General features: G+C 38.8%; 2 protein-coding genes across 3 annotated transcripts in view; one reads left to right on the plus strand and one right to left on the minus strand.

The window, feature by feature from the left end:
* LOC143280993 (serine/threonine-protein phosphatase 4 regulatory subunit 4-like) overlaps positions 1-3,294 on the plus strand; it is a 50,575-nt gene extending 47,281 nt beyond the window's left edge. For both annotated transcript variants that reach the window (XM_076585846.1, XM_076585847.1), the window contains one exon: positions 40-3,294. In XM_076585846.1, the coding sequence (XP_076441961.1) occupies positions 40-64 (25 nt within the window). In that variant the 3' untranslated portion in view covers positions 65-3,294. The remainder of the gene's footprint in view (positions 1-39) is intronic.
* Positions 3,295-5,011: 1,717 nt separating this feature from the next.
* On the minus strand, positions 5,012-24,632 carry LOC143280994 (REST corepressor 3-like). Its single transcript, XM_076585848.1, has 13 exons — positions 24,440-24,632; positions 24,221-24,277; positions 20,597-20,668; positions 19,898-19,950; positions 18,401-18,562; positions 16,105-16,284; positions 15,087-15,187; positions 14,292-14,496; positions 12,497-12,574; positions 12,058-12,115; positions 11,085-11,332; positions 9,912-10,132; positions 5,012-8,381 (listed from the first exon to the last, which is right to left on the minus strand). Exons 1-13 carry the CDS (start codon positions 24,543-24,545, stop codon positions 8,261-8,263), a joined length of 1,662 nt encoding a protein of 553 aa, XP_076441963.1. The 5' UTR covers positions 24,546-24,632; the 3' UTR covers positions 5,012-8,260.
* Between the last annotated feature and the right edge of the window lie 908 nt (positions 24,633-25,540).

The following is a 25,540-nucleotide window of genomic DNA, read 5'->3' on the forward strand; positions in this document are numbered from 1 at the left end:
CCCTTCCCCTCTTCTTCACATTGTCTTTTATCTCTCCAGGGTACGGAAAAACACCAAGCAGTGAGGGGCAGAATGTGTGAACATGGAAAGATGGATGGAATCAGTCAGATTTCCTGCTGCAAGTGGACTGTGGTTTTCTGGTGCTGTAAGAGTACTGAGAGTGTCGGTGACCCTTGTAACGCTTGCAGTACTGCTGCTGCTACTGGCAGTGGTTTGTCTTCTTCCTGGAGTGTATGTCACAGAGACAGAGCAACCAGTGACTGGGACACACATCATGGTGCCATCACCATTGTCCACTTCTGTGTTTCTGGGTGATATTCTGGGTGTTTTACCTCAGAGATTTTTTTTTTTTTTTTTTTTAAATCATTGAGGTGTTTGCTGCATGTTACAGGAATCCAGTGTACAGTTCCAAAATGTGATTTTTTTTTTTCACTACAGTTCTGTGTACAAAGATGTTGATTTCTCAAGTATTATTTGCCAGTATAATGTTTTCCTTTTATTTTTATATCAAGTGTTCAGTTAGTTCCATGTAAAAATGTTAATTTCTCAAGTATTATTTGACAGTCGTTGTTGTGCTGTTTTGGTTTTTTTTTATGTATCACATGTCCAGTCATTATCGAGTCACAAAAATATATGGTTGTCAAAGGCACATTGTTACAAGAATTAATTCAGTGATTCATAGATTTCTTTTTTGATGCATTGGATCTTAATTAAAACGTGACTGCAGTGCATGCAGCCAGATGGTTTATAATACTTTGTCATAGTTGTTGTTTTCCCCACCACCTCCTTTCTGTCTTCTTGTTTTTACTGTAGAGAGTATGGTTCATGTCGTTATTGTGGACTTGTAGAAGATCAGTCATTTGCAACTTACAAGTTGCTGTTTGTGTGTGGAGTGACAGAATAGCTTACTATGGCATGGATATTGAAGTGGAAGAAATGTCAAAGCCTGTAAAAATCGTTTTTGTTTGTTTTGTTTTGATATTTTGTCATCTAATGTAAACCTTTTTTTTTTTTTTTACTATTTTAGTTCAGATACATACGTTTATGTGAGCATCAAGATGGATAGTAGGTGTGTGAAGTTATGTGTAGACACCTCTCTAAACACACACACACACACACACACACTCATGCACACATTACTCATAAATCAAATCAACATAAATGACTGCATCTATGCTGTTCATACATGGTTAAAGTTACATTTCAGGGTTTATAACACACAAAATATATAGCAACACAACATTGCGTGCTTGGGAGAAAAAAGCAACGACAAAAAATGTGTGAGGAGTGTTTGTGAAGGAGAGAGAGAAATGCAGTGCAAAGTACAGTTAGTATCATCTTTGTGGAGATTTTGTTAATGTGGAATATCCATTTCACATCTGTGATTAAGCTCAAAGACAGGGGTCATACTTCTGTGTTCATAAAACTTTCCATTTCTTTATTTATGTTTGTTCATTTTGTTTGAAACATTACCATCCTTCTGGTTGTTTGAAACATTACCATCTGTAATGACTAAGAAACTGATGCACAGCCATTTAATAATGGAACTATTTTTTCTTAATGAACTATAAATAAAGTAAATAATGAATCCAAAACTTCTCCAAAAATCATTTTATCTAGTCTTGATATCAGAGGATGGTAAAGTGTTTGCCAAGAATATGCTCTTTTCATGTAAATGTGCACAACTGTGAATTTACTGAACTCGGCATTTAGCTGTTGGCTCTTTTAGTTTTCATATTTAAATTTTAATTTTTAAATGGATCAACGTAACATCCATTGCAGACTAAACTAATTTAGGTCAATTTGAATGCCTAGAATTACAGAACAAACTGCTGTTTTTTGTTTTGTATGGTCTGTCAGTGATGTTTTTGTTGGTAGGTGTCTTTTTTGTCTTTTTTTGTCCTTTATTTTTCATTTGCTCACGTTTGTTATGGAATAAGAGTTTCTTTATTGCAGGGTCAGAAGCAAACACATTGTTATTCCAAGAGATCTTACAAATCAAAAGCATTCTGATATTTTATTTGCAGAATTATGCAGACTGGATCAGTTGATTGCTTTCAAGATTGTTGAAGCTTTATGACGGTCTATAACCCAAGACTGGCCACCGCAATGAAAAGATTTGACCAGACTTTTTCATAATTCAAAGTGAACTTCATCTTGAACATGGCTGCTCACAATTGCAATCTGTGATCTTTGTTTTGTTTTTATTAAAGTTTTACATGAAATTGGTCAAGTTCTCCTTGTTGCTGCTGTCACACAAAGAAAATCTTATATAGGATTTTCTCCTTTTTGATGTTGTCATAACATAGTTTTCCATTCACTGTGCATTAAATTTGCTGTTGGAACGGAAATATTTGTCACAATCCATTTCCATTCACTGAAATGACTTGTTAACTATATTAATGTGGATGTACATTGTGGCTGCTGTTCCTGTATATGTAGCAATATTTTTCTCTCTGTTTTTCTTCTCTTATTTCTGCTGGTGTCATTATGGTTTTCTTCAGAGCAATAACTTTGTCATGTTCCCATACATCTTCTTTGCTTTTTACTTCTTCACATTCCAAGTCTAAAGCAAGCCTGAATATTTTCTTGGTAACATTTTGGTAAATGTATGGTAAATGACCAACTGATGTACTATATTCTTTGCTGAATGAGAAATGTGTTGGTTGGCATTTTGATTTCAATATATATAGGTATGTGTATCAGTTCCCAGCTGTAATGTCTTGATGTGTGCTTCTGTCAAGACCTCAATGAAATTGAAACTATATACTTTACAGTGCTATTAACAATAGGATTTTCATGGAACACATCTAGTATGCACAGTATATTGATAATTTGTTATGTTTTATTTTTGAACAGTTTACTCCTATGTTTTCAGCATTGAAGAACCTCTAATAGCACTGGCATTGTGACTCAGAAGACAAGGGTGCATTTTTGTACACAAGTGCACATATCCAGTCTGCGGTACATATATATATATTTTTTGCTCATTGAAGCCTATCTTTGACTGACTGCTAAAGAATCCTTCATTTCAGGGCATTGACTATTTTTTGCACTTCCACATATGACTGAATTATGATTACCAAAGGTTTTAATTGGATCCACCAACCACAATAACTGTATGAAAGCAATAATGAAGTATGTTGATGATAAACCCCATCAGAGTCTGATATTTTGCAATGTCATTGCTCAGCACAGAACACACAAGACAATGTGCGAAAGTGTATTTCTGTTGATCAGTAAGTAACTGCATTGTTCCCATCTGTTACTTATTTGAATATTATATTGTGAACCTTTAAATACAGCGTTCCCTTGTGCATCACGAGTGTGTGGTATGTGTTTACATTTCATCTTTCTCTCTCTCTCTCTCTCTCTCTCTCTCACACACACACACATTCACACACACACACATACATTGAAATAGAAAACATACACTTGTTCTTTTCAATTCATTATAACTTCAATATGTCATACATCTGAAAAACAAAACACTGAGTGGAATCCTCACCCCTCTGATGACATTAGAAGCAAACATGACAATAAGAACACAATAAATAAAGAAAAGTTTTACACATCTCTTCATAACCTCAGGTACAAAATTGTGTGTTGCCACAACAGTGCATTTCATCCTAAAAGACAATCATAAACACAGAACATGTAACCCTCACCAAACATTAAGAACTGAAGAAGATAAAAAAAAAAAAAAAGAGCACTACAACAATCCAATCTGCTGTCACAATATTTTAACCATTACACATCATTCAATTTGTGGACAAAACACTTTCAAGCTTGAACCTGAACTGTAGGGCAACATAAACCAACAATACTCATGTAAATCCACAGATTATCCCTTCCAGTCTTGTCCAATGTACAATGAAATATCAGCCATTTCTGGGTGCGGAGGATGAACTGATAATTTCAATAACCATACCATTCACACACACACACACACACACACACGCACACACACAAAAGAAAGAAAGAGCCTCAATGACAAACTGAGTTGAGTCTGAAGTGATCACTAAAAGTTTTGCACAACAGAAAAAAAGAATCGGCAGGTGTAAATTGCTGAGTTATTAAATTTCTTCTGACTCACTCATCAATCTTTTTTATAAAACGAATCTCTGCATTTTTTTTTTCTTTTAATCTTACTTGCTCTCTGCTAAATTCTGCCCTCACACCTGTCATTACAACTCCAACACACAGCAAGCCAGCTTATTCTACTGTAAGCTGGGAGCACTGGTCCACTGCATACCATCAACATCAGATCACCGTGGGATCACCCACCACAGGAGATCGTGCACTGCTGCTGAGCAACTTTGCTGGAGTTCACTGTCCAGTGCTTGTTCCCATTCAACACCTGCAAAAATACCACTTAACTAACCCCATGATTGCTTCTTCACAGAACTAGAACCAAGTGAGCTTCATCTCTGGAACTAGGACTGTAAACCATTATGTTTTTCCAACGGTAATGCATATAAACCAAAGGACTGAAGACAGACACAAAGCTTGAAATAACTTTCATTTTTATTGCAACCACATCATTGAAAGCTTAAAATAACTTTTTATTGCAGCCACATCATTGACATTGTTTCAGTGGCATTACTCGCACATCTCTCACCCACGAGTCCCTGATACACAGCCATATCCAGGGTTCTTCTGTCATAGAACCAGCGTCAGCAGTCCACAGGGAACTACTGATGTTAGGCTGCCAGCAGGCCACACACCAGAGAGCCTGCACTGCTGAGTCACTTCGGTAGTAAATCTGGCAAAGTCAACTGTATGAAGATAAGACATCTTCACACTGAAATGATGTCATGGACTGCATACCTTCTGCAGACTCTGACTACAGTACAGGCAAACTCACTCTGATCTGACTGTCAATTTCACTATTGGACAAAGCATTACAATCAAAACAAAAATCAACAACAGCTGAATGGTGATCAGACTGGCTTTGTGATAAAGGGTAACACAAATAATATATATATATTTTTTTTTTTAATTTTAAAAAAAGAAGGAGAAGAAGAAGAGAGAACTGATGACTGTTTTCAAACTGCTTCAATGCAGAAATTGAACCATACCATTCAATTATCAAATCCTGCGCATTCCAGGATTGGTGCTTACTACCCTCTGAAATGGCCCATGCAGTCAGTTATTCTTCAAATCATGGTTCCTTGACTAGTGCCAACAAATGAATTCCACTTTTTCCACACACACACACATACCGACATTAGTAACCACAGATCAAAAACACACTGAAGTTTGAACTGACAAGGAAAGGATTAAGTTCACCATCTGTACACTAGTAACTATACTGCTGCCTTTGTGAAAAACATGAAAGCAAACTCAATGAGAACACAAAATGTCAATGCACGTACACACTCAACCATAGCTCCAAGCTCTTTAGAGAACTAACAATGCCTAAAGCAAAGCATTCCAACACATCCATTCCATGGCATGGAAACAATTGCATTTCATTTCAATGACAGACTGCATTCACCCTTTGATGTTTTCACAAATAAAGACTTTACCTGCAAACTACAAACTGAAAAAATGTGTTTTCTTTCATTTGCTTTTGATGCAAAACGTCTGTTCCATATCCATAGACAGTGCTACCAAAAAAAAAAGTATTCATGTGTTCAACCTTTTGGAAAATCTTTGAAATAACAAAACAAAACAAAACAAAAAAAAGTAATGCTGGGTCACACCTGTCACCCATAAACAGGTATACTCTGTCATATTAAATTAAGTGTTTTTGTCTGGAAACTTACCCAGCCACACACACGTACACATATATTAGTCAGTCACTCAGTTTGCCAGTTCCTGACCACCTTGTTAGACAAGAGAGACACTGGAAGTCATAAAAAAACCCAAATGTAATCAGTTTCCGGTGATCACCAGTCTATGAACTGTCCTTACTGTTGTAATCATAGGTGCTGTTTAGAACCAAAAAAAAAGGGGGGGCAACATATTCCGACAACCTGAAATGAGGCAAGATCAGTCACCTGGCAACACTCAGTAGTCACAAATTCAGGACTTCGCTACATAAGCGCCGAAGGAAAAGTTAAAAAACAAAGCTTCAAGAGTTGTGCATAATGGAGTCCTTTGACAGGGACAGATGATACACAAGCAGAAAGACATGTTCAAATGAAACATGAACAGTACAAAAGAATTTTAAAAAATAGGGAGGGAAAATAATTTATAAATACTTTTTTTTTTTCAATGAAATCATTTTAAAATGGTGGAGGGAGTAAAGAAATCTTCTTCAATAAATATTTGGCACTAAATATAACTTGATGCTTTACATTATCAACACCATCATTTCAAGTTGTACAAACATAAAAAAAAACCCAACTTTATCAGTATATAGCTTTATAACAGTTCTATTATTAAACAACTCTTTTTTTTCCTTTTTTCCTCCACTTATTCACATTTTTAAATGAATCCTTTTCTTGTTTCCAGGAAATATACAAAACAATCAACCATCCATCACTTTCGATGTATCTGCGGCAAAAGAAATAACGAGCATCCTTGCAGAATACAGAGAGATGATGTCAAACTACATGTTGCTCTCAATCTAGGCTTCTGATCAAATTGTTCTAGTGCCACACTCATGTGCAGCAACTCCCACGTTCTCATGTCTGTGAATGGGCTGTTATGCGTACAACTCTAATTATCCTGTCATTCAGGCAGCCATGCTACATTTTCAGGGATTGTTTAAAAAAAAACACAAAAAAACATAGGCTGTATGTATCTCCCAATTCACAAAGAGACTGATCTCCTCCATCTCCTTTCTAAAAATCTCTCGTTGCGGTTGCACATACTCCTTCACTCCACCCCTCCTGTCACTTGAGCAGGAAGCAAGAGCCATGCTTCATTCTGCACCAGCTGTACTGTTTTGCTCAATCAGAACAGTTTGAGATTCAATCCAGGTTCACTGATTGTGCACAGTATGTCCGCTGGTGACTTCTAGCCACTTGGATCGTACAGGCCTGGATAGCGCAGTATTGTACAGACCTGGATAGTGCAGTATTGTACAGGCCTGGATAGCGCAGTATTGTACAGGCCTGGATAGCGCAATCTCCACCCGAAGGACGCGATTCATCACAAGTGCTCACTTTAATGGTGCGATCCAAACTAATCCAATATTACAACTTGTAACAAGTTTACCAACGCACACCTGACAAGCCATAACAAAAACAAAAAAGATATCATAACACAGCAGGCAAACTGAACAAGGCTGATCTGTGATGACATGTCATTCCAAAGGGCATGCAGAAAGGGCTGCTGTCGTCATGCCAGCGCTCGGAACTGCTGGTGTTTGTGGTTCCTGAGGAAAAGGCCTTAACCTCTGGCATTGTCACTGTGTCCAGGTGACCTTGCCCTTTGCTAAAAGCTACTTTGACCTCTGCCCGAGGTCACCCTGACTTATGCAAAAGGTGAACCCAAGGCAATAAATCTAAAACTGTCACAGCACAGGGTTTGAGGCAACCAATGATCTGAATTTGGAAAAAGCAATCCATCACATAAGAAAAAAAAAGTCAGAAAGGAAGGTTTCATCAACATTTACCAAAAGCATTACACGTGTAAACAGATTCTTCCACTGACTCGCGTCATTCATAAACACATGAAAAAACAAACCGTTAATGTGAACACTTGTCTCCCCTGAAATGAAGTTCATGAGAGTAGGAACTTCTTTTCTTCCTCTTTTTACATCTGTCCATCCCTTTATTTTTCAGTTTATTAGCATTCTCCTCCAATGTAGCAGGGAGCAGGAGAGATGAAAAAATTTTAAAAAATAAAAAAACCTCCATTTCTGACACACTTGCATCACTGAGGACGGTGCTTGTGACCACTGTTGCTTACAGCCCAGCCAACCACACCATCACTGAGGAAAAAAGCTGATTTCTTTCGCTACTTCAGTAATGAGCACGTCAAAATCAAACCATGCTGCTCAGGGCCCAGCCAACCGTAAAAGGGGCCATTTCATGGCTGGAGCATATTTATTATTAAGAAAAAAAAAAGAAAAGGAAGAATTATCTTCATTATACTAAAATACTCTTTCCGGCTTTGAAATTGTTTGTTTGAAGCGCTATCCGGTCTTTTTAGACATATCTGCACCTCGCCTCACACCTGGACACCCAAACTGCTCGCAGTCAAAGTCTTACACATGCTCCAAGTCAGTACAGTTGTCATTTTCAACCACAAGACGTGACGGCAATCTGGATGTACATAAACCACAAGGACAGATGTGTGGAGGTTAATCTTTGCCATCTTTGGCCCCAGCTGGAATGACAGTCTTGGCATTCTGTGCCGTGGAGTTGGCTGGTCGCAGGAGGGGTGGCGGCTGTTGCAAAATGGTCTTCTGTGCCGGAACCAGTCTGCAAGGGAACGACATAAAATGCTCATGACATCTCTGATTCAAATGGAGGAAAAAAAAGGGGGAAAAGATACCCCATGAAATCATGATACTTTTAAAAAGGAACAAAGTTATTTTTCCTTTCACCCCCATGTTGGTGGTATGGTGGTTGTTAACAATGAGCAAATGGTCGCCGTTTAAAATAAATTATTGTGAAATGGAAAGCTAAAGAAACAAGAGAAGCAAAGCTTTCATGGATGACGTGCGATTCTAACCGACTTTCAGGAAATTAAATTAACTGCAAAATTGTATACAGAGTGCCGAGAGGTAACTGGCAGCCCAAATAAAAATGAAGTCCAGAATAATATGCATAATATCAAATATATTAGTAGAAATCAATCAGTGAATCAATCGCAGTTTAGACCACAAAACAATTCAAATATTCAAAAATGCTACTGATCTGCAATAGTGAAGCATGTCAAAATCCACACTCACACAGACAATTCATTTCTAACGCCCGTGGCTCACCCTCAGAAAACCAGTTATTGTCAAACTGGAATGCAAAATGTGAATGATAGAGCTGTTGCCCATAATCACACAGCAATACTAAAGGCAGATTTGGATAGTGGCAGCTTCTCACAGCTTGGCATATGACAAAAGGAAGTGTCCCTGTGTTCCGACAAACATATAAGCTACAAAATAACTGCTGGGAAGACAAGCAGCATAACTCGATGCACTAGTCAGGCCTTGAATGCATGCATATGTATCAGTGTACCCATCAAAGAGGATTTCTTCCACAAAATTTTGCCAGAGGACAACACTTAAGCTGCTATGGGTTCTTTTTCAGTGCGCCAACTGTGTGCTGCACATGGAACCTCAGTTTATTGCCTCATCAAAAATGACTAGATGCTCAGTTTCTTCTTCTTCTTCTTCTGCGTTCACTCGTATGCACACGAGTGGGCTTTTACGTGTATGACCGTTTTTACCCCGCCATGTAGGCAGCCATACTCCGTTTTCGGGGGTGTGCATGCTGGGTATGTTTTTGTTTCCATAACCCACCGAACGCTGACATGGATTACAGGATCTTTAACGTGCGTATCTGATCTTCTGCTTGCATATACACACGAAGGGGGTTCAGGCACTAAGCAGGTCTGCACATATGTTGACCTGGGAGATCGTAAAAATCTCCACCCTTTACCCACCAGGCGCCGTCACCATGATTCGAACCCAGGACCCTCAGATTGAAAGTCCAACGCTTTAACCACTCGGCTATTGCGCCCGTCAGATGCTCAGTTTGATTTTCCAGTCAAACTTGGGAGAGAGGGCAAGACCAGAATTTGAACCCAGGTCCTCATGGAGACTGTGCTGGCAGATGAGCGTCTTAACCATGGCGGATGAGCGTCTTATCCATTCTGCCACCTTCCTCTATATCTCCATATGAATGTGGAAACAAATCAGTGACTTCAGAATGAGGCAACAAACAACCGTCTCATCCCTCTTTTGGAGAGTACAGGTGAGTTGGTTTATTCATGTTGTTGGTGTGTGCACTCACTTTGGAGTGGTGGAGGTGGGGGTGGTACTGGCGGGGGAGGTGGTGGTGGGAGGCACTGTCTGTTTCAGGAGGGGCGGAGGAGCATGGGGTGTGGTGGTGGTGACGGTGGTGGTGACGGTGGTGTTGGTGGTGGTTGCCCCTGAGGACCCGTTGGTCTGGGCGGGTTTGGCTGGTGCTGCTGTCGCTGTCGCCTGGCTGCTGTCCGTCTGATCCACCTCCATCTGTACACAACACACACACACACACACACACACACACGTGTACACACAACATGCACAATACACACAACACACAAAACACACAGCACACACACACACACACAACAAACACACAAAACACACACATCAAAGCACCATGGTTAGTCGACTTACAACAGCATTCATGATTCCAACATGTGGATTTACAGAAATAAAAATAGTGCTGACTGACACTGTATAAAGCCACAAACAGATGTCTTTTTTTGCTATCACTTGTTCACTGTCTCGAAAAATAGCAGCAGGAATGGGAGTTAATAAGACTGCTTTAGGGTAATCCATGCATACTTGGTGAATCTGGAATGAGTCAACAGAAAAAAAAAATAACCAAAAAACATCACAGATCAGAAATTCCATGAAGTGCAAATAGAGAGGTTGTTCAATTTATTCTATTTTCAAGTACAGTAACATCAAGAGTAAACAGACTTCACCTCAATGACCAACCAACAAACCATGCACTCGCAAAGACCTGTAGGACGCTTTGCTTGCCCAAACATCATCCCTCATTTTCAGGTTTGAAAATGTCTGACACTGAAGTGCACCAACACATTCAAACACACACACACATGCACAGGCTCAGACAAGCACCACACATTAAAAATAAGCTTCTTCTAATTTGTATATAAACCATAAAGAAAATTTTCTATCTAAAATTACATTTAAGTAACATACTTACCGTGACCCACTAGTGCAGACTCCGGCAGGGGTCTGACATTCCTGTCCTGTGCAAACTACTATCTGCCTATGCGGAGAAAACGAATGTAGCTACGGCCGATAACCTCCCGGAAGTAGGTAACCTCCCCTTTACCCCCCTGACTAGCGCCCTCTTTTTCCGGCAGCCATCATGACTCCTGTTCCTGTAAACCAGGCTCCAATGCTCTCTCCAATAGACAAAGGACAGGATGTCCCATCCCCTCACCTTGTTTTCTTTGTCCTTGGTCTTAGCCGTGCTGTCTAAGGAAGCAGCAGGCTCTCCAGAACCAGAGGACACCTCAGACTTGTCTTCAGGAATGATCTGCGTCCCGTGCTCCGCTTCAAATTCTGCCAACACTTCATCAAGGTTGTATCGGCGACGAAAGTTGATGAAAAAGCTTCGGACGTGAGCCTCCAGTTTGTTGCCAATCACTTCTGCAATAGCCTGAAAGTTCTTACCATACTTGCGGACACCTGTAACCCATATAGAAAACAATAATGATAATAAAAAAAAATAATAGGTTATGTGGACATCTGTATCAATCTTCAATTCTCTGCGAGAATAACATTTACACTACCTACAGCAGCATTCCCTTCCCTGTCTTTTTATCACAGTATCCAGTCCGGTCCTCTTATCACAGTCCTGATATGGCCCTTTACGACTGGATGATCTATAACTGACAATGTCATATTTTCCTATCAACATATACCGTGAAGTAAGGAAACTGTGAAGGCCTGTTGAAAGCAAGTACAATGTTCCAGTGTACTGGAAATTCAGGCAACATGCATCATCATCACACATGTTACTAATTCATCTTGAAACTGGAAAACATGGTTCCTATCCTGTCAATGTTTTAAAATTACTGATTCAAGGCAAATTGTAGATTGTAATGAAAAAACAATAGGAACAACTGTATGAATGACTCAAAATTAGTGATTCACAGCAAATCATTGATTGTAGTAAAATCACAAAAAGGAACAACTATATCAATAGCAGGATGGTCACAGTGAAGCATTGCTTTCTGAACGATAGAACAATCCATGTTGAGAACATTGTAGGGGCAGTGTCATGAAATCACTTCTAAAGATTATAACTCAATACATCACATATCACAAACATTCACCAATATCGAGGACATAACTCTTTCTTTGATTAAAAAAAAAAAAAAAAAAAAAAACCCACCAAAAACGACTCTTACCTTGCACAGCAAGTAACAGCTCCTCATTAGTCCAGCGGGAATTTATTTTGTTTGGAGGCTGTAAGAAGGATAAAAATATTGGCTTTATTATAAAACATGTATGCTAAAAGACTGTCAGCTATAATCCATGTACAAGTGTAAGTAGCTTAGGAAATAAAACTCAAGTTGTGTTTCTACAGGCAAACATTTAATCTAGGTAACTCAAAATATGCTGGCAGCACAAACATATTTTACATAATTTATGTTTGTAACATTGTAAAGACCAGCAAATGAGCATCACTGTATCTTATAAATAACAGATACAAACGGGTCACCCCGATAGTACCAAAAATTCACTATTCATTTACATGCTTCATACAGTCCACTCTCTATCCATTTCTTGTGGCTGTTATTTGTGTTAATCAAGAGCATGGCCATGGATACATGGGACATCACTTACCTCCGCAGGTTTGAAGTCGTCCACCCCATTGCTCATTTTGTGTTTTTGTAAACTGAGCAGCTGTTTGTTGTTCTGCACCTTTATCAACGCAAGAAAAAAATAATCAACTTCATTATCTCTGCATGCATGCATGCGTGTGTGCGCGCGTGCGTGTGTGTGTGGTGTATTTGTGTGTGTGCGTGTTTGTATGCCAGCATGTGCATCAATAAATAACTGACATGAATGCATTAATATGTCAAAAATGTGAAACACATTGTCAGTAATGATAATAAAGCAAAACATATATACAGAAGAAGACATCTGCACAAGAGCAAAGAATCTTTTTCTTCTTTTTATAGTATTCATACAGATAAGGTAACATCAGACTATATACTAAACAGAAATAAGTGTTCTTTGACTTCTCAGCAGCTATTCTGTGTATACCAACAACAATGTTATGACAAATATGATGCATTTTAACTCACTCCGGCCCAAAGGCCATGATCGGGGCCCAACTGTTCCCAACCGTTTCAGACAAAGGGCCATTATGAACTGAGAATATCTTAATTAACTGACCTTTCCACTCTCCACTGCGACCAATAAATGCAGTGTGTGTTGTTGTGCTCGCGAGCAGGACAGTTCTTTTCGCAGTGACTAGTTCACGTGAACAGTGCGTGTCAAAAATGGCATCTGAGCCAGTTTCAGTATCAGTCACAATGCAGACAGCAGAATTATATAAAGGGGCCCTTATCGTGGCTTTATAATGCTCTGAATTTAAATCTGTTTCAAACTCTTTGTGCTTTGATTGATTATTTAACAAGTCATCAGTGTCTGCAAATTTTGAACAAAAAATACGAATACTTTCAACATCTCAGTGTATGATAGCATAAGAAGGGAGGAAGTCTTACATTTTGTCCCCAGCTAACTCATTATGGTACTGATCAGCTTGGAATACTTCAGTTCATAAATTCTAACATTTGTTGGGGTTTTTTTTGCGATTATATTTCTTACCCATACAAATGGGGAAATCCAGGGGAGCTAACTGGCAGTACTCAGTGAGTTAAGTGTATCATTTACACAAAGTAATGATAGGATGTCTCAAAATGCTGCCCAGCGATATACAAACATCAACTGTAAAATTAAAATACTTTGCATTTTTTTAAAAAATCATTATTGCTGTAAGTACCTGTATGATTGTTTTAACTGTGCACAATCTTCAGCAACATGTCAATGTTGTCATTACTGTAAAAAAAAAAAAGCCAAGGCCTTTGGACACGCGCAATGCAAATAAGGTATTGCCCACCAAGAGGCAAACAGGTAGAATAGCTCTTCAGTTCAAAACAAACAGAAGAGGCACTAACATGGGACTGTACCCCTGGACTCCTTTCCCCACAACTTATTGTAGTGTTGTGCGTTGACATCCAACAACATCTACAAACACAGCTTGTGCGTTCAACATTTAATAATTAAAACGAATACAGAGAAACAAGGAGGCACATTCCACTCATCTGAATTCGCTCTGTTGTTGCTGCAGGCATCCATGCTGCCAAGGGCAATATCCAGAATGAGCTTTAATAAAACGTCTTTCAACAAAAATCCATATCAATGTATGTAAACTTATTTATATATATATATATATATAGACGGGGTTGTGTTCATCAAGAATAGGTCTCCAACTCACACCCAACGAAACACTCCAGGAAAAGACAGAAGCCTGCTTCATCTACTCACTCATCATGCCAACACAAGACTCCATAAAAAATATAAAAAAAAGGATGAACCACGATCACGATAACCACAGCCTCTCAGCACTCACCTGCCGTTTGTAGTTGATGATGTCATTGTCCAGACTCTTCAGGATGGCCTCTGGCTGGGCGGGCTGGCCGGTCACCATGGCCAGGAGGTCAGTGCTGTCCAGGTACATGCCCTTGGGGGGTTTCCGCTTGTGCTTGATGGGGTTGTGCCGACCCTGCATCGACTCGTGCCGTTTGGGCCCCGTCGATCGCATCACGCCCGTTCGTCTGTTGACATGCACATAAGATCAATGTTTTCAGACAGGACCAGAGAAGCCCCCAACTCTCATGTTTTGGTTCTAGGCTGACCCATGCTGCATGAGTAAATAAAAACTGGACAAGCACAGACTCGTGTCACTGGCGAGTCTTCGCTGGCTCAAACCCCGTTTTATGAAAACCACATCGATGCATCCACTTTACACATCCTTGTCAAAGTGCATCTTACAGTATATAATTATAAAACAATAGCCCTGCATTTGGAAACTAAACTCTTTGGAAATCATTCCCCAAAACATAATTTAGTACCCCACCTACTCTACTTGTTCAATCTTGCAACAGCCAAAAAATATAAGTAAAAAAAATTCCTGGTGCATTTCACTATCAAACAATAATCATGCATCATCATCATCATCATCATTGTATTATCATTAGTAACATTATTATCATTATCATCACTAAGACAGTTACTGGCTGTTGCTGCAGTCAGAAATAGTACTATGTAGAAATGTTCCCAGTCTCTCCAATACTCTAATGACCCAGTAGTATACTGAGCCCTTCATTCCCTCTTTTGCTTCAAGGAAAGCAGAGCCAGTGGTTACCTCCAGTACTGGTAACAACTGCTGCACTGAGACCCCAGGCTGGTGACGTGGAGCTGGGTGGTGTGGAGCCCACAGTTGTAACAGGTGTTCTTCTCTTCGTCCTGCCAGAAAAAAATACATGCACCGTGACTGGTCTGTTACCACTGCTGTCACTTTCATGACGTATCCACCCACGTCAAATGACTTTCGTTCTGCTCACTCTTAAACTTCCTTCTCATCCAATCTTCTAGTGGAAAATTGGTGGCAGTGTATGTGTGTGTGTGAGTGTGTGTGTGTGTGTGTGTGTGTGTGTGTGTGTGTGTGTGTGTGTTTATTTTTGTGTGTGTGTGTGGGTGGGTGGGTGCATGCATGCGTCAGGGGAGCTGCGATATGTCGGAATGTATGAGTGTACGTGTTTGTGCGTGTGTTTGTATGGAAGGTGTGTGTATGTCTGTTATATGAGTATTGTAGGAGCTAAGGAATATAGGAATGAGTGTGTGTATATATGTGTATAAGTGGGGGTGGGGGCGCAGGGGAGGGGTGAGGGGGTTAATGGTGTGTGTGTGTGTGTGTGTGTGAGTGTGTGTGTGTAAGTATGTGTGTGTGCCATGGAAGCTGTGATACATAGGAATGTGTGTGCCCGTGTGGAAGGGGGATGGAGGGGGGAAGAGTTGGCAGGGTTAAGTGGGAGATGGGGAATGTGTGTGTGTGTGTGTGTGTGTGTGTGTGTGTGTGTGTGTGTGGAGCTCATGTGCTTTTATCATTTATGTGTAAAGCTGGGCCTGAGTACATTTGTTTGTGCTTTTGTATCTGTGAGACTGTACGCAGTGACACACACACACAAACACAACTAAGTGATGGAGAAAAAAGTGCCAGTAAACAGTAAGTAAATCTGATGAGAAATATCCTCACCTTTAAGCAGTAAATCTGCAAATACTATATAACAAAAAAAACAAAGAAAATCTCAACTTTTTCTTCTTTTTTTTTTTTTTTTTGAACAACAGTTCAAAGAATTGATGCTGACTGAAACATCTCTCACCTCTTTTGTGGCGATGTCCTCGTCAGAGTTGCTGCTGGCGGCGTCCGACCCTCCCTCCACCTCCCCGTCCTGGAGGCAGGCGCGCTTCTTGGCGTGGCGGTCCATCAGGCTGGTGCGCGACCGCGTCTTCTTCCACGAGTAGAAGTACTTCACCAAGCTGGCTATGGACTTGTCCGGGAGCTGCCACCATCAGTACAGTTTAATTTACTTCACGTTGTTTGTTTGTTTGTTTGCCTGTTCACTTTTTCTCTTGTTTGTTTGTTATTGGAGTGTTGAGTGTTAGCCTGGAGGTAATGCGTCAACCTAGGAAGCGAGAGAATCTGAGCGTACTGGTTCAAATCACACTGGCAGTCGCAAGTATTTTCTGCCCCTCCACTAGACCTTGAGTGGTGGTCTGGATACTAGTTATGCGGATGAGACTATAAACCGAGGTCCCGTGTGCAGCATACATTTAGCACACCTAAAAGAACCCATGGCAACAAAAGGGTTGTCCCTGGCAAAATTCTGTAGAAAAATCCACTTCAATAGGAAAACAAATAAAATCACAGGCAGAAAAAAATTTCACAATAAAATGGGTGGCGCTGTCAACGTAGCGACGCACTCTTCCTGGGGAGAGCGGCCCAAATTTCACACAGTGAAATCTGTCATGACAAAAAGAGTAATACGAATACAAATACAAATAGTATGGACTTGTCTGGAAGCTGCCGTCAGTACAGTTTAATTAATTTCACGTTTTTCGTTTGTTTGCCTGTTCACTTTTTCTCTGTTTGTCTATTTGTATAGACTTGTCTGGGAACTGCCATCAGTTCAGTTTAATTTACTTCATTTTTGTTTGTTTGTTTGCCAGTTCACTATTTCTCTTGTTTGTCTATTAGTATGGACTTGTCTGGGAGCAACAATCAGTATAGCTTAATTTACTTCCCATTTGTTTGTTTGTTTGTTTACTTTTTCTCTTGTTTGTCTATTTGTCTCATGTTTACTGTTGTTGATGTTCTTGTTTCCCTTTGTCCTTCTTGTTAAACAATTTATCACAATGGGAAAAAAAAAGGAACAGGTCAAAGACGCTAATGACGATGATGGTGACTGCCATAACGATAAATCATTGTGCTTTAATTCATTGTCCTATAAAGTTCATATCCTTCTCTGAAGTAGAGATAAAGTGTATAATGTTGGTAAGTGACCAAAAAAATTTGTTTCTTCTGCATGCAACCTATTAGTATTATGTCAAATGTCTTTCATCCTTTTTTTCCCACTCATTCTAATGTAATGTATTGTTTCCGTGTTGTTTAGCACAAAGTTTTTGTACACTGTAAAAAAACAAAACAAAAAAAAAAACGAATAAATAAAAACATTTGTTAAAAAACAGAAGAAAAGGAATATACAAATTTTGTCTACATGCATCAACTTGATTATTACAACTGCTCTACCGTAAATTAGAACACACAACAAAAAATTAAATGGGGGTCGGGTGGTATTTGTTGGCACTAGAGATCACATGAACCAATTTTGAGCAAAGCATGGACAAACATAAATTTTACTGGGGACAATGAGGGTGTGACTGAGGAGAAACTATTCTGACTGAAGGGAGACAATTCTGATGCAACTATTCTGATCGAGACGAGACTATTTTGATTCCCTCCCTCAATTAAACATATGCAATTTTCTGTAGGAAGAAAATGTACAGAACATTCAGCCCAGCAAAAATCAAAATCAATTACACACATGGCTTGATAACACAAGATACACAGTAAAAGCACTAAGAGTCAGGATTACCTTTTAACAGTTTTGATTCCATGGTTTTGAAATGCTGAATTCATACAACAGAAAACCTTTTTTTCTGCTTTTCTTTTCTTTTTTTTTCTCCAAAGAATCCAGTACAGAAAGGTGTTGGTTTGGTTTGGATTGCTTGTTATTGCATTTGTATATGTTTTATTTTCATAGTTTTCAATGTTCAAATTTTCCAGTTTCAACTAAGTAGTATCATATGTTATAGTTATGACTGTCCCTCAGTCACAAGGAAGACATGACTGTGTACCTATCTATGCACAAGGGAGTGGCTATGTATAAATGCTATAATTAGAAAAAATACATTCTTAAGACTAAGAGTCCATAACTCAAAATCACAGAATTGTTGTTTTCAAAGTTTTCTCTTAACCCATCAAACAATCATCATAATAATGACTTGATGTTCTGTAAATGTCATCTTTCCATCCAACTTTCTTTTTTTTTTTTTTTTTGCGCCACCAAACCGCCAAAAGCAAAACACAAAGCTATGACAGTATCACAAGACACTCACCATCTGTCGTATGCGGTGGAAGGATTTGCCGTGAAAGCTAAAGGCCTGTTCGAACAACACTTTGTCCTCTGCCGTCCATTCGTCTGGGAAGGGAGTGAAGTTGGCAAGGTCCGTCAGCGCTCTCTCCACGTTGTGCTTATGCCAGAACAGCATGCCCAGCGCCTGAGGACATCCGTTCCTGTCATCACTGAGTGTACCTGAATACTGTGTTGTTTTTTTATCGTCACCATACGGGTGCCTTGGTGCCGGTACAGGTGACACATTTGTATCTGTCATCACTGAGTATGTACTTGAACACTGTGTTGTGTTTTGTTGTGACCATACAGGTGCCTTGATGCCTATACAGGTGACACATTTGCACCTGTCATCACTGAGTATTTACCCGAATATTGTGTTGTTTTTTTTATCGTCACTATATGGGTGCCTTGATGCCCATGCATTTGACACATTTGCACCTGTCATCACTGAGTATTTACATGAGTACTGTGTTGTTTTTTTATAGTCACTATATGGGTGCCTTGATGCCTATACAGGTGACACATTTGCACCTGTCATCACTGAGTATGTACCCGAGTATTGTGTTGTTTTTTATCGTCACTATATGGGTGCCTTGATGGCTATACAGGTGACAGATTTGTTCCTGTCATCACTGAGTACGTACCCGAGTACTGTGGGGATTTTTTTATCATCACAATATGGGTGCCTTGATGCCAATACAGGTAACCTTTTGTTCCGGTTATCACTGAGTATGTACCTGAATACTGTATTTTTTGTGATCGTCACTATGTATACAGGTGAGACATTAAATTTTTTTGTTCTTGTCATCACTGAATACGTACCCAGGCACAGTTTTTTTGTAATCATCATTATACAGGTGACAAATCTGTTCCTGTCATCACTGAGTATGTACTTGATTACCATGTTTTCCTTTTATAACCACGATGTATTAGGGATTTCACAGTGGTCATCTTTTCATCTTTATTCTCATCATTTTTTTCATCCTTGGCTTTGCTCTTATCACTGTGCTGATGTGAAATATGGTCAGTACTGAACCAAAAAAAAAACAAACAAACAACAAAAACAAAACCAGAAACTGTTTACCAATACAACCAGTTTAGAATTTAAAAAAAAAAAAAAAAAAAAAAAAAATATATATATATATATATATATACAATGAAAACAAACATGTCCAGACAGTCAGCCTGACAGATTCATAGAAAGTTCAAAGATAATTCAAAATGAAGGAGGGAAGACAGAGACAGAAATACACACACAGAAACTGAGATAGATAAAGGCAGACTGAGACTGGAAGGAAAAAGACAGAGAGTGAGAGACAAGAAAATAAACCAAGTGTGAGAAAGAGAAATTGGTTCAGTAACAATTCTGAGGCAAATTCTTCTGTAAAATTATAAATACCCATGCATACGATAAAGTACAAAGACAGAATCAGAGAATGACACCATTAATCACTGAACTTTCTCTCTCTTTTTCTCTCACCTGCTCTGTATTATATCCATGCTTTTCCTTGGCAATACTGATGTATTCATCCACTAGAAGACAAAAGATACAAAGAGACTGTCAAAATCACCACCAGGTGGAATGCTTCAGTTTTTTTAAACATTATTTTAAACAAAAAATATCATTTAAAAATCAGATGTATCTGTCTACCCAACTTATATCGCCTTTGTCTTATTGTGCTAAAACAGTAACATATCAAATGTCACTGGAAGTGAAACAGTAAGAACTTAAGTCCAACAATCTGACAAAGAACTTAAGTCCAACAATCTGACTCATAACACATTTATTTATTATGTCTTTGACATTGATTCAGCATCAATATCAACAATTTCCTAAATGTGCTACCCAAAAGCAAAAAAAAACAAACAAAAAATTTAATTAAAAAAACCCACTATTAATCTAAAGATGTAATTCAATAACTAAAAATAAGATGCTAATAAGTAGAGTTCAATTGTTGGTAGTGCAAATATTGCAAACAATATATACAAAGAAATACTTTATTATACTTTGACAATACTGACCATGAAAAGTTCATTAAACTTATTACTTTCTTCTTGTAATCTCAATATTAAGCTTATAAACTTGTTATTTTATTATGTGGGTCAACATTTGAAATTTCTAAGTCAAATTTAAATGTCTTATCATTGTCAGTCTCATGGGCTTCAGTTTATAACTTACCTTTTGCATCAGGTAGATCAGCATTTGGGGCCCACACCAGCATAGCATTCGCTCCACTGTCGAATTTCTGATCTAAAAGAACACACAAAGAAGTGCCTTTGCAGTCTGTTCTGTAAGTAGTGTAACACTGAATTAACAACACAAACATGGTACTTCAGGAAATTTTAGAGATATTTTGCAACTGTGGAGCTGAGGATTTCCACAAAGCAGAGGAAAGGGACTTCCTTTAACAGTGGTATACTATTAGACTCACGCAAGTGACAGCTACATGTTGCAGATCTGATGTTATTCAGCTGTATTGCTTTGCTTTTGTTTCTACTTTTTCCTTTGTATCAACTGTACTATAATTTGACTCGGCAATAAATCAGTATTCAAGCATTGCACAGAAAGTTCAACAATCACTATGTTGTTTTTTCTGTGTTCATCATGACACAGTCTCTACACAAACCATTTGACACACCAAGTGTGAAGGACAAAGTAGATACTCAATTATAAAGTTTTTGGGGTCTGAGATGGCATGACGGGGGTGCCATGGGTAGGAATAAGAGGTTGTTTTTCCTGACCCATTAATTTTGAAAATGACCCATTAATTTTGTGGTGAACCAGTCAAATTACCCATGGTGTCCTGAACTCTGGACAACAGGCCCTGATCGAGCCCCTACTGTTTACAAATGTTTCAGACGAAGGTGCCCAAACAAGGAAGTTTGAATTTTTGGAGTGGCATCTAATTTGCATAATGACGTTAAAAGCTAAGAATACCTTAACAGACCTTTCCACTCTCCACTGTGACCAATAAATGCAGAGTGTGTTTTGCTGTGATTGCAAGCAGGAGAGTTATTTTCCAGGTGACTGGTTCATGTGAACAGTGCATGTCAACAATGGTGTCTGACCCAGTTTCTCCTCAGTCACAAGGCAGACAACAGAATTAGGTGAAGGGGCCCTATCCAGGCTATATAACATCCTGAATTCAATCTGTTTCAAACTCTTTGTGCTTCCCTGGATTTGTTTACAATTTACGTCAACATTGTGAGCAAATTTCGAACACAAATTATAGATACTTTCATTATCTTACTGCATCAGTGGATGACAGCATAAGAAAGGAGGAAGTTTTATATTTTTATCCCCAACTAACTTATGTTACTGATCAGTTTGGAAATTTTCAATTCATAAAACTTCTAACACTTGTTTTTTGGCAATTTGATTTCATACCTACAGAAATGGGCTGCCTGTGGGGAAAGTCAGGGGAGTGAACTGGCAGTACTAAGTGAGTAAAACCCTGCATACACATATATGTCAACTGTGAGAAATCTAAAACCATGAACACTTTTGTGCCAAAACATGAATAAATGCTGACATCACCACTTGCTTATTAAACTGGCACCATGATTAGGTTTGCCAAAAGAATTCAGGTCAGGAAGTGTAGTTCTTAGAGGCCAACTGCCTTGCTTCCTTTTCTTTACATCACCGAGCGGAACAACATAAATCACATTGCATGAGCAGAACACACCCACATATAATGTAAGCAAACATCAGCTCCACTGTCATACTACAAGCTCAATTTATTGTAATTTGTATAATGAAATGTTGTGACCTTGACCTCTGACTTATCTCCTTGAATTTCAATTTTTTCATTCTCTCATCATGACAAACGTCTACACCACCAACTTGACAAAGTCTGAACTGAACACTGGATACACGTCCTTTGCTGCGCTTGCAAAAGTTTTTTTGTCAAATAAAAGTATCATACTGTGTCCTGATCCTTCACCTTTGACCTCAACACAATTCTTAATGGCCATTCACAAAACAACAAATTCTCCTCCACATTTACTTTTATAGAATCCATGCTCTCAACATGAATAGCCAATGTACCAAGTTTGATTCAGTTATTTCAGTTATATGAGACTCTAGCTAAAATGTACTAACTTGTCTGGATCACACCACATGGGCTTGTACTTTGTCCTGCAGTTTAAAATGGACATAATCTCACCAAGACCTATTCCTCCTGTACCATGTCTGATGCAACATGCCAGCATCTTAGCATCTTGCCTAGATACATAATTTTTCTAAGATGCCCTGCAAAGACCTTGATCTCTGACCTCTGACACTGACGTTCAACAGGATTCATGAATGCCTGTACAAAAATTAATTAAGATCAGTCGCAAGACACAAGTTCTCTTCAAGCGTTTCCATACTCTTGTCAAAGCCAGTTTTTATATTCTTGTTACACCTAATCACTATACCAAGTCTGATAAACATGGGATGCAAAAGTTCCTTCATGCTTAAATGTTGTTGTTTTTCTTTTATGCATAATTGTGTTCACACTCAGAGCTTTTCCCATTATACATTATTGTGTACATAATGTTTGATGTCCGACCTTAATGTGTATAAGGTGAATACATGTATACTCTTCTCACTGTAAGTCAGTAAACCAACTTGAAGATTCCCTTTTTAACTTCTGATCTTATCTTTTAACAGAACTTTGCTTTTCCTTTTATTTTCAGTTTTCTAGCATAACCTGGAGTTATGATTATCAATATCTGGCAGCATTTAAATGTCCATAAACTCTTCATTCTGCTGGCAAGCTTATGCGCATGTCTGTTAAGATTGTGTGAGATTTACAGCAGACGTCAACTGTATCGACGACACCCAGTCTTGTACCAAATTTGATGAAGAGCAGATCCTAGACATATGCTTTTCCATGCCCACAGAAGTCTGCTGCACACGCTCACAGACCCATGCACTTATTTTCACAACCCTTCCATGATTTTGGCAGCACTATATATGGACCAAACATGAAACAAGTTTTGCAGTTGGCGAAATTTTTGGACAGGTTCTTTTAGTTAACAGTTTTTCTAAGTATCAATGACTGGATCAACTGTAAGCTGATGGGACTCCCAAAATGCCTCAGCCATTTAGACTGTTATAAAACTGTTGCTTCTCCTGGCTTTTAAACAAGGGGTCCCTTATTCATTTGTGGGCTGAAACTCCCACATTCACTCAAAAAGAAAGCTATAACTTTAAGTGGGTTATTACATGCATAATCACTTTTTCCCTGTTGTTAATGCAGGCATACTTTATTATTTTTTAGGTGTATACATGCTGAGCTTGTAATTTCCTCTTTTTTTTTTCTTTTTTTTTTCAGTCTTCAAGCCATCAATATTTTCCCATCTTATCAATTGCTATGTTTTGTGTGTGTGTGTGTGTGTGTGTGTGTGTGTGTGTGTGTGTGTGTGTGTGTGAGAGAGAGAGAGAGAGAGGGTATATATGTGTGCATCCTGTTTGTATTTGTGTGTGAGGCTGGGGGAGAGGGAAGTTTGTTGTTGTTGTTGTTGTTGTTGTTGTTGTGTGTGTGTGTGTGTGTGTGTGTGTGTGTGTGTGTGTGTGTGTGTGTGTGTGTGTGTGTGTGTGTGTGTGTGTGTAAGTATGCGTGTGCGCGCCCATGTGTGCTGTGTGAAGTGCTGTGTATGTATGTTGCATGTTTTTTTTCTGTGTATGTTTTCTTTTTTTCACATGGGGGTTTAACCTACTATAGATGTGTTGGCAGTTTTGCATGACAAAAAGAATAACTTAACACTCAAGAAAGTCCGGTAACAAAGGACAGCTAATCAAGGGGAAGCAACTTACCTGGGTTAAAATTTGGTATCTCTGCTTGAAATTCCTCTCCAATTCTCATTCCATTGTCTGAAAATATATTTCATATGATTCAATTATTTTTTTCATGGTGCGCATTAATGCCATAAAAAAACAACACAAGCAAAGCATACAGTTTTAAACAAAACCTGAACAAAAATACTGACTCGCTTTTCGCACGAGGCAAAAGTATGGTAACATGCATCGGCCTACCTTGATCTGAGTCGGACTCGTCGCTGTTTTCTTCTGAACGAGGACTAGCTCCACGAGAGCGTCGACCATTCCGAAAATCGTCTGCATTTTTGTCAGCCATGACCATCTCTTGCTTTTTTCTACAGGTTGTTACTTTTTGTCCACTGTAATCGTTCAAACCCTTCAGTCGGCTCTTTGCGTGTTGTCTTCAGCGGAAAATGGTTAACCAAATCACTACCTTCCACTAACTGTACGCTGCACAATGTAGTTCTAAACTGCTGTATGTACAAAGCCGTTCACATCTAATCAATTACATATACATACAGCTTGCTTTTTAGTAAATCAGTAAGTAGTTGCAACGCTTTACGATTTCAGTTTCGTTTGAACGCTAACTTGAAACCGTTAGTTTTTCGAGATTCATGCCTTTCCACACTGGCACTTATTTTCCAAATCTTTACATGTACCTTCGGGATGTGGCTGGGAGTTGTTTGATGATGACAAGCTCACATCAGATAATGTCAATATATCCTGACACAATTCAATAAAAAGAAAAGTAGCTATCTTTCTTCGTAATTCAACACTGACTTCATGTTTGTCAAAAGAAGCCTAGCCCTTAGGTTTCCAATGTGGCCGTGTCGAGTGATGTAGGATGTAACACACCATATAAACTTGTTGGCAATGGTATATAATTCAATCACCACAGGATCTCGAGATCTTAACTTATTCAAATACGACATTGATCATCCGGAGAACAAACCTTGTAATTTTCAAACAATACGAAAGTATCGGCATTACTTCTTGATGAGCTATAGGGAACTCCAAAAAGATGGACATTATTGGTTACCATACTATTATTATTTTAATCTCTTGGATTTGTATTGCTCTGTTGAGTTCCGAAACTTAAACAAGGTTTCTTACTGAGTAGATTCTTTTCCGTCTAACTGGTGTAAGACTGAAAAAGAATGGGTATATCCTTTTTATGCCTGAAGAAAAATAGCCTCTGTTTCTCGAGGCCCTTCATGGGATGGTTTTGTTTATTTTCACTGTAGGGTCATCAGCCATAAACTCTTAAACTCGTTCAATCCTAGATATATTACAGTACACATCCACGCACCCAAAACC

Source organism: Babylonia areolata, chromosome 4 (genome assembly GCF_041734735.1).
Source record: "Babylonia areolata isolate BAREFJ2019XMU chromosome 4, ASM4173473v1, whole genome shotgun sequence".
Classification (NCBI taxonomy): domain Eukaryota; kingdom Metazoa; phylum Mollusca; class Gastropoda; order Neogastropoda; family Buccinidae; genus Babylonia; species Babylonia areolata.

What these genes read in the sequence shown, in the direction of transcription:
- LOC143280994 (XM_076585848.1), bottom strand. Translation starts at nt 24,545, where the DNA reads ATGGTCATGGCTGACAAAAATGCAGACGATTTTCGGAATGGTCGACGC. An exon ending in AGTTGTTACCAGTACTGGAG is followed by an intron (nt 14,497 to 15,086) that starts GTAACCACTGGC and finishes GCATGTCAACAG; the next exon opens with ACGAACGGGCGTGATGCGAT. An exon ending in TCATCAACTACAAACGGCAG is followed by an intron (nt 12,575 to 14,291) that starts GTGAGTGCTGAG and finishes GCGTTGATAAAG; the next exon opens with GTGCAGAACAACAAACAGCT.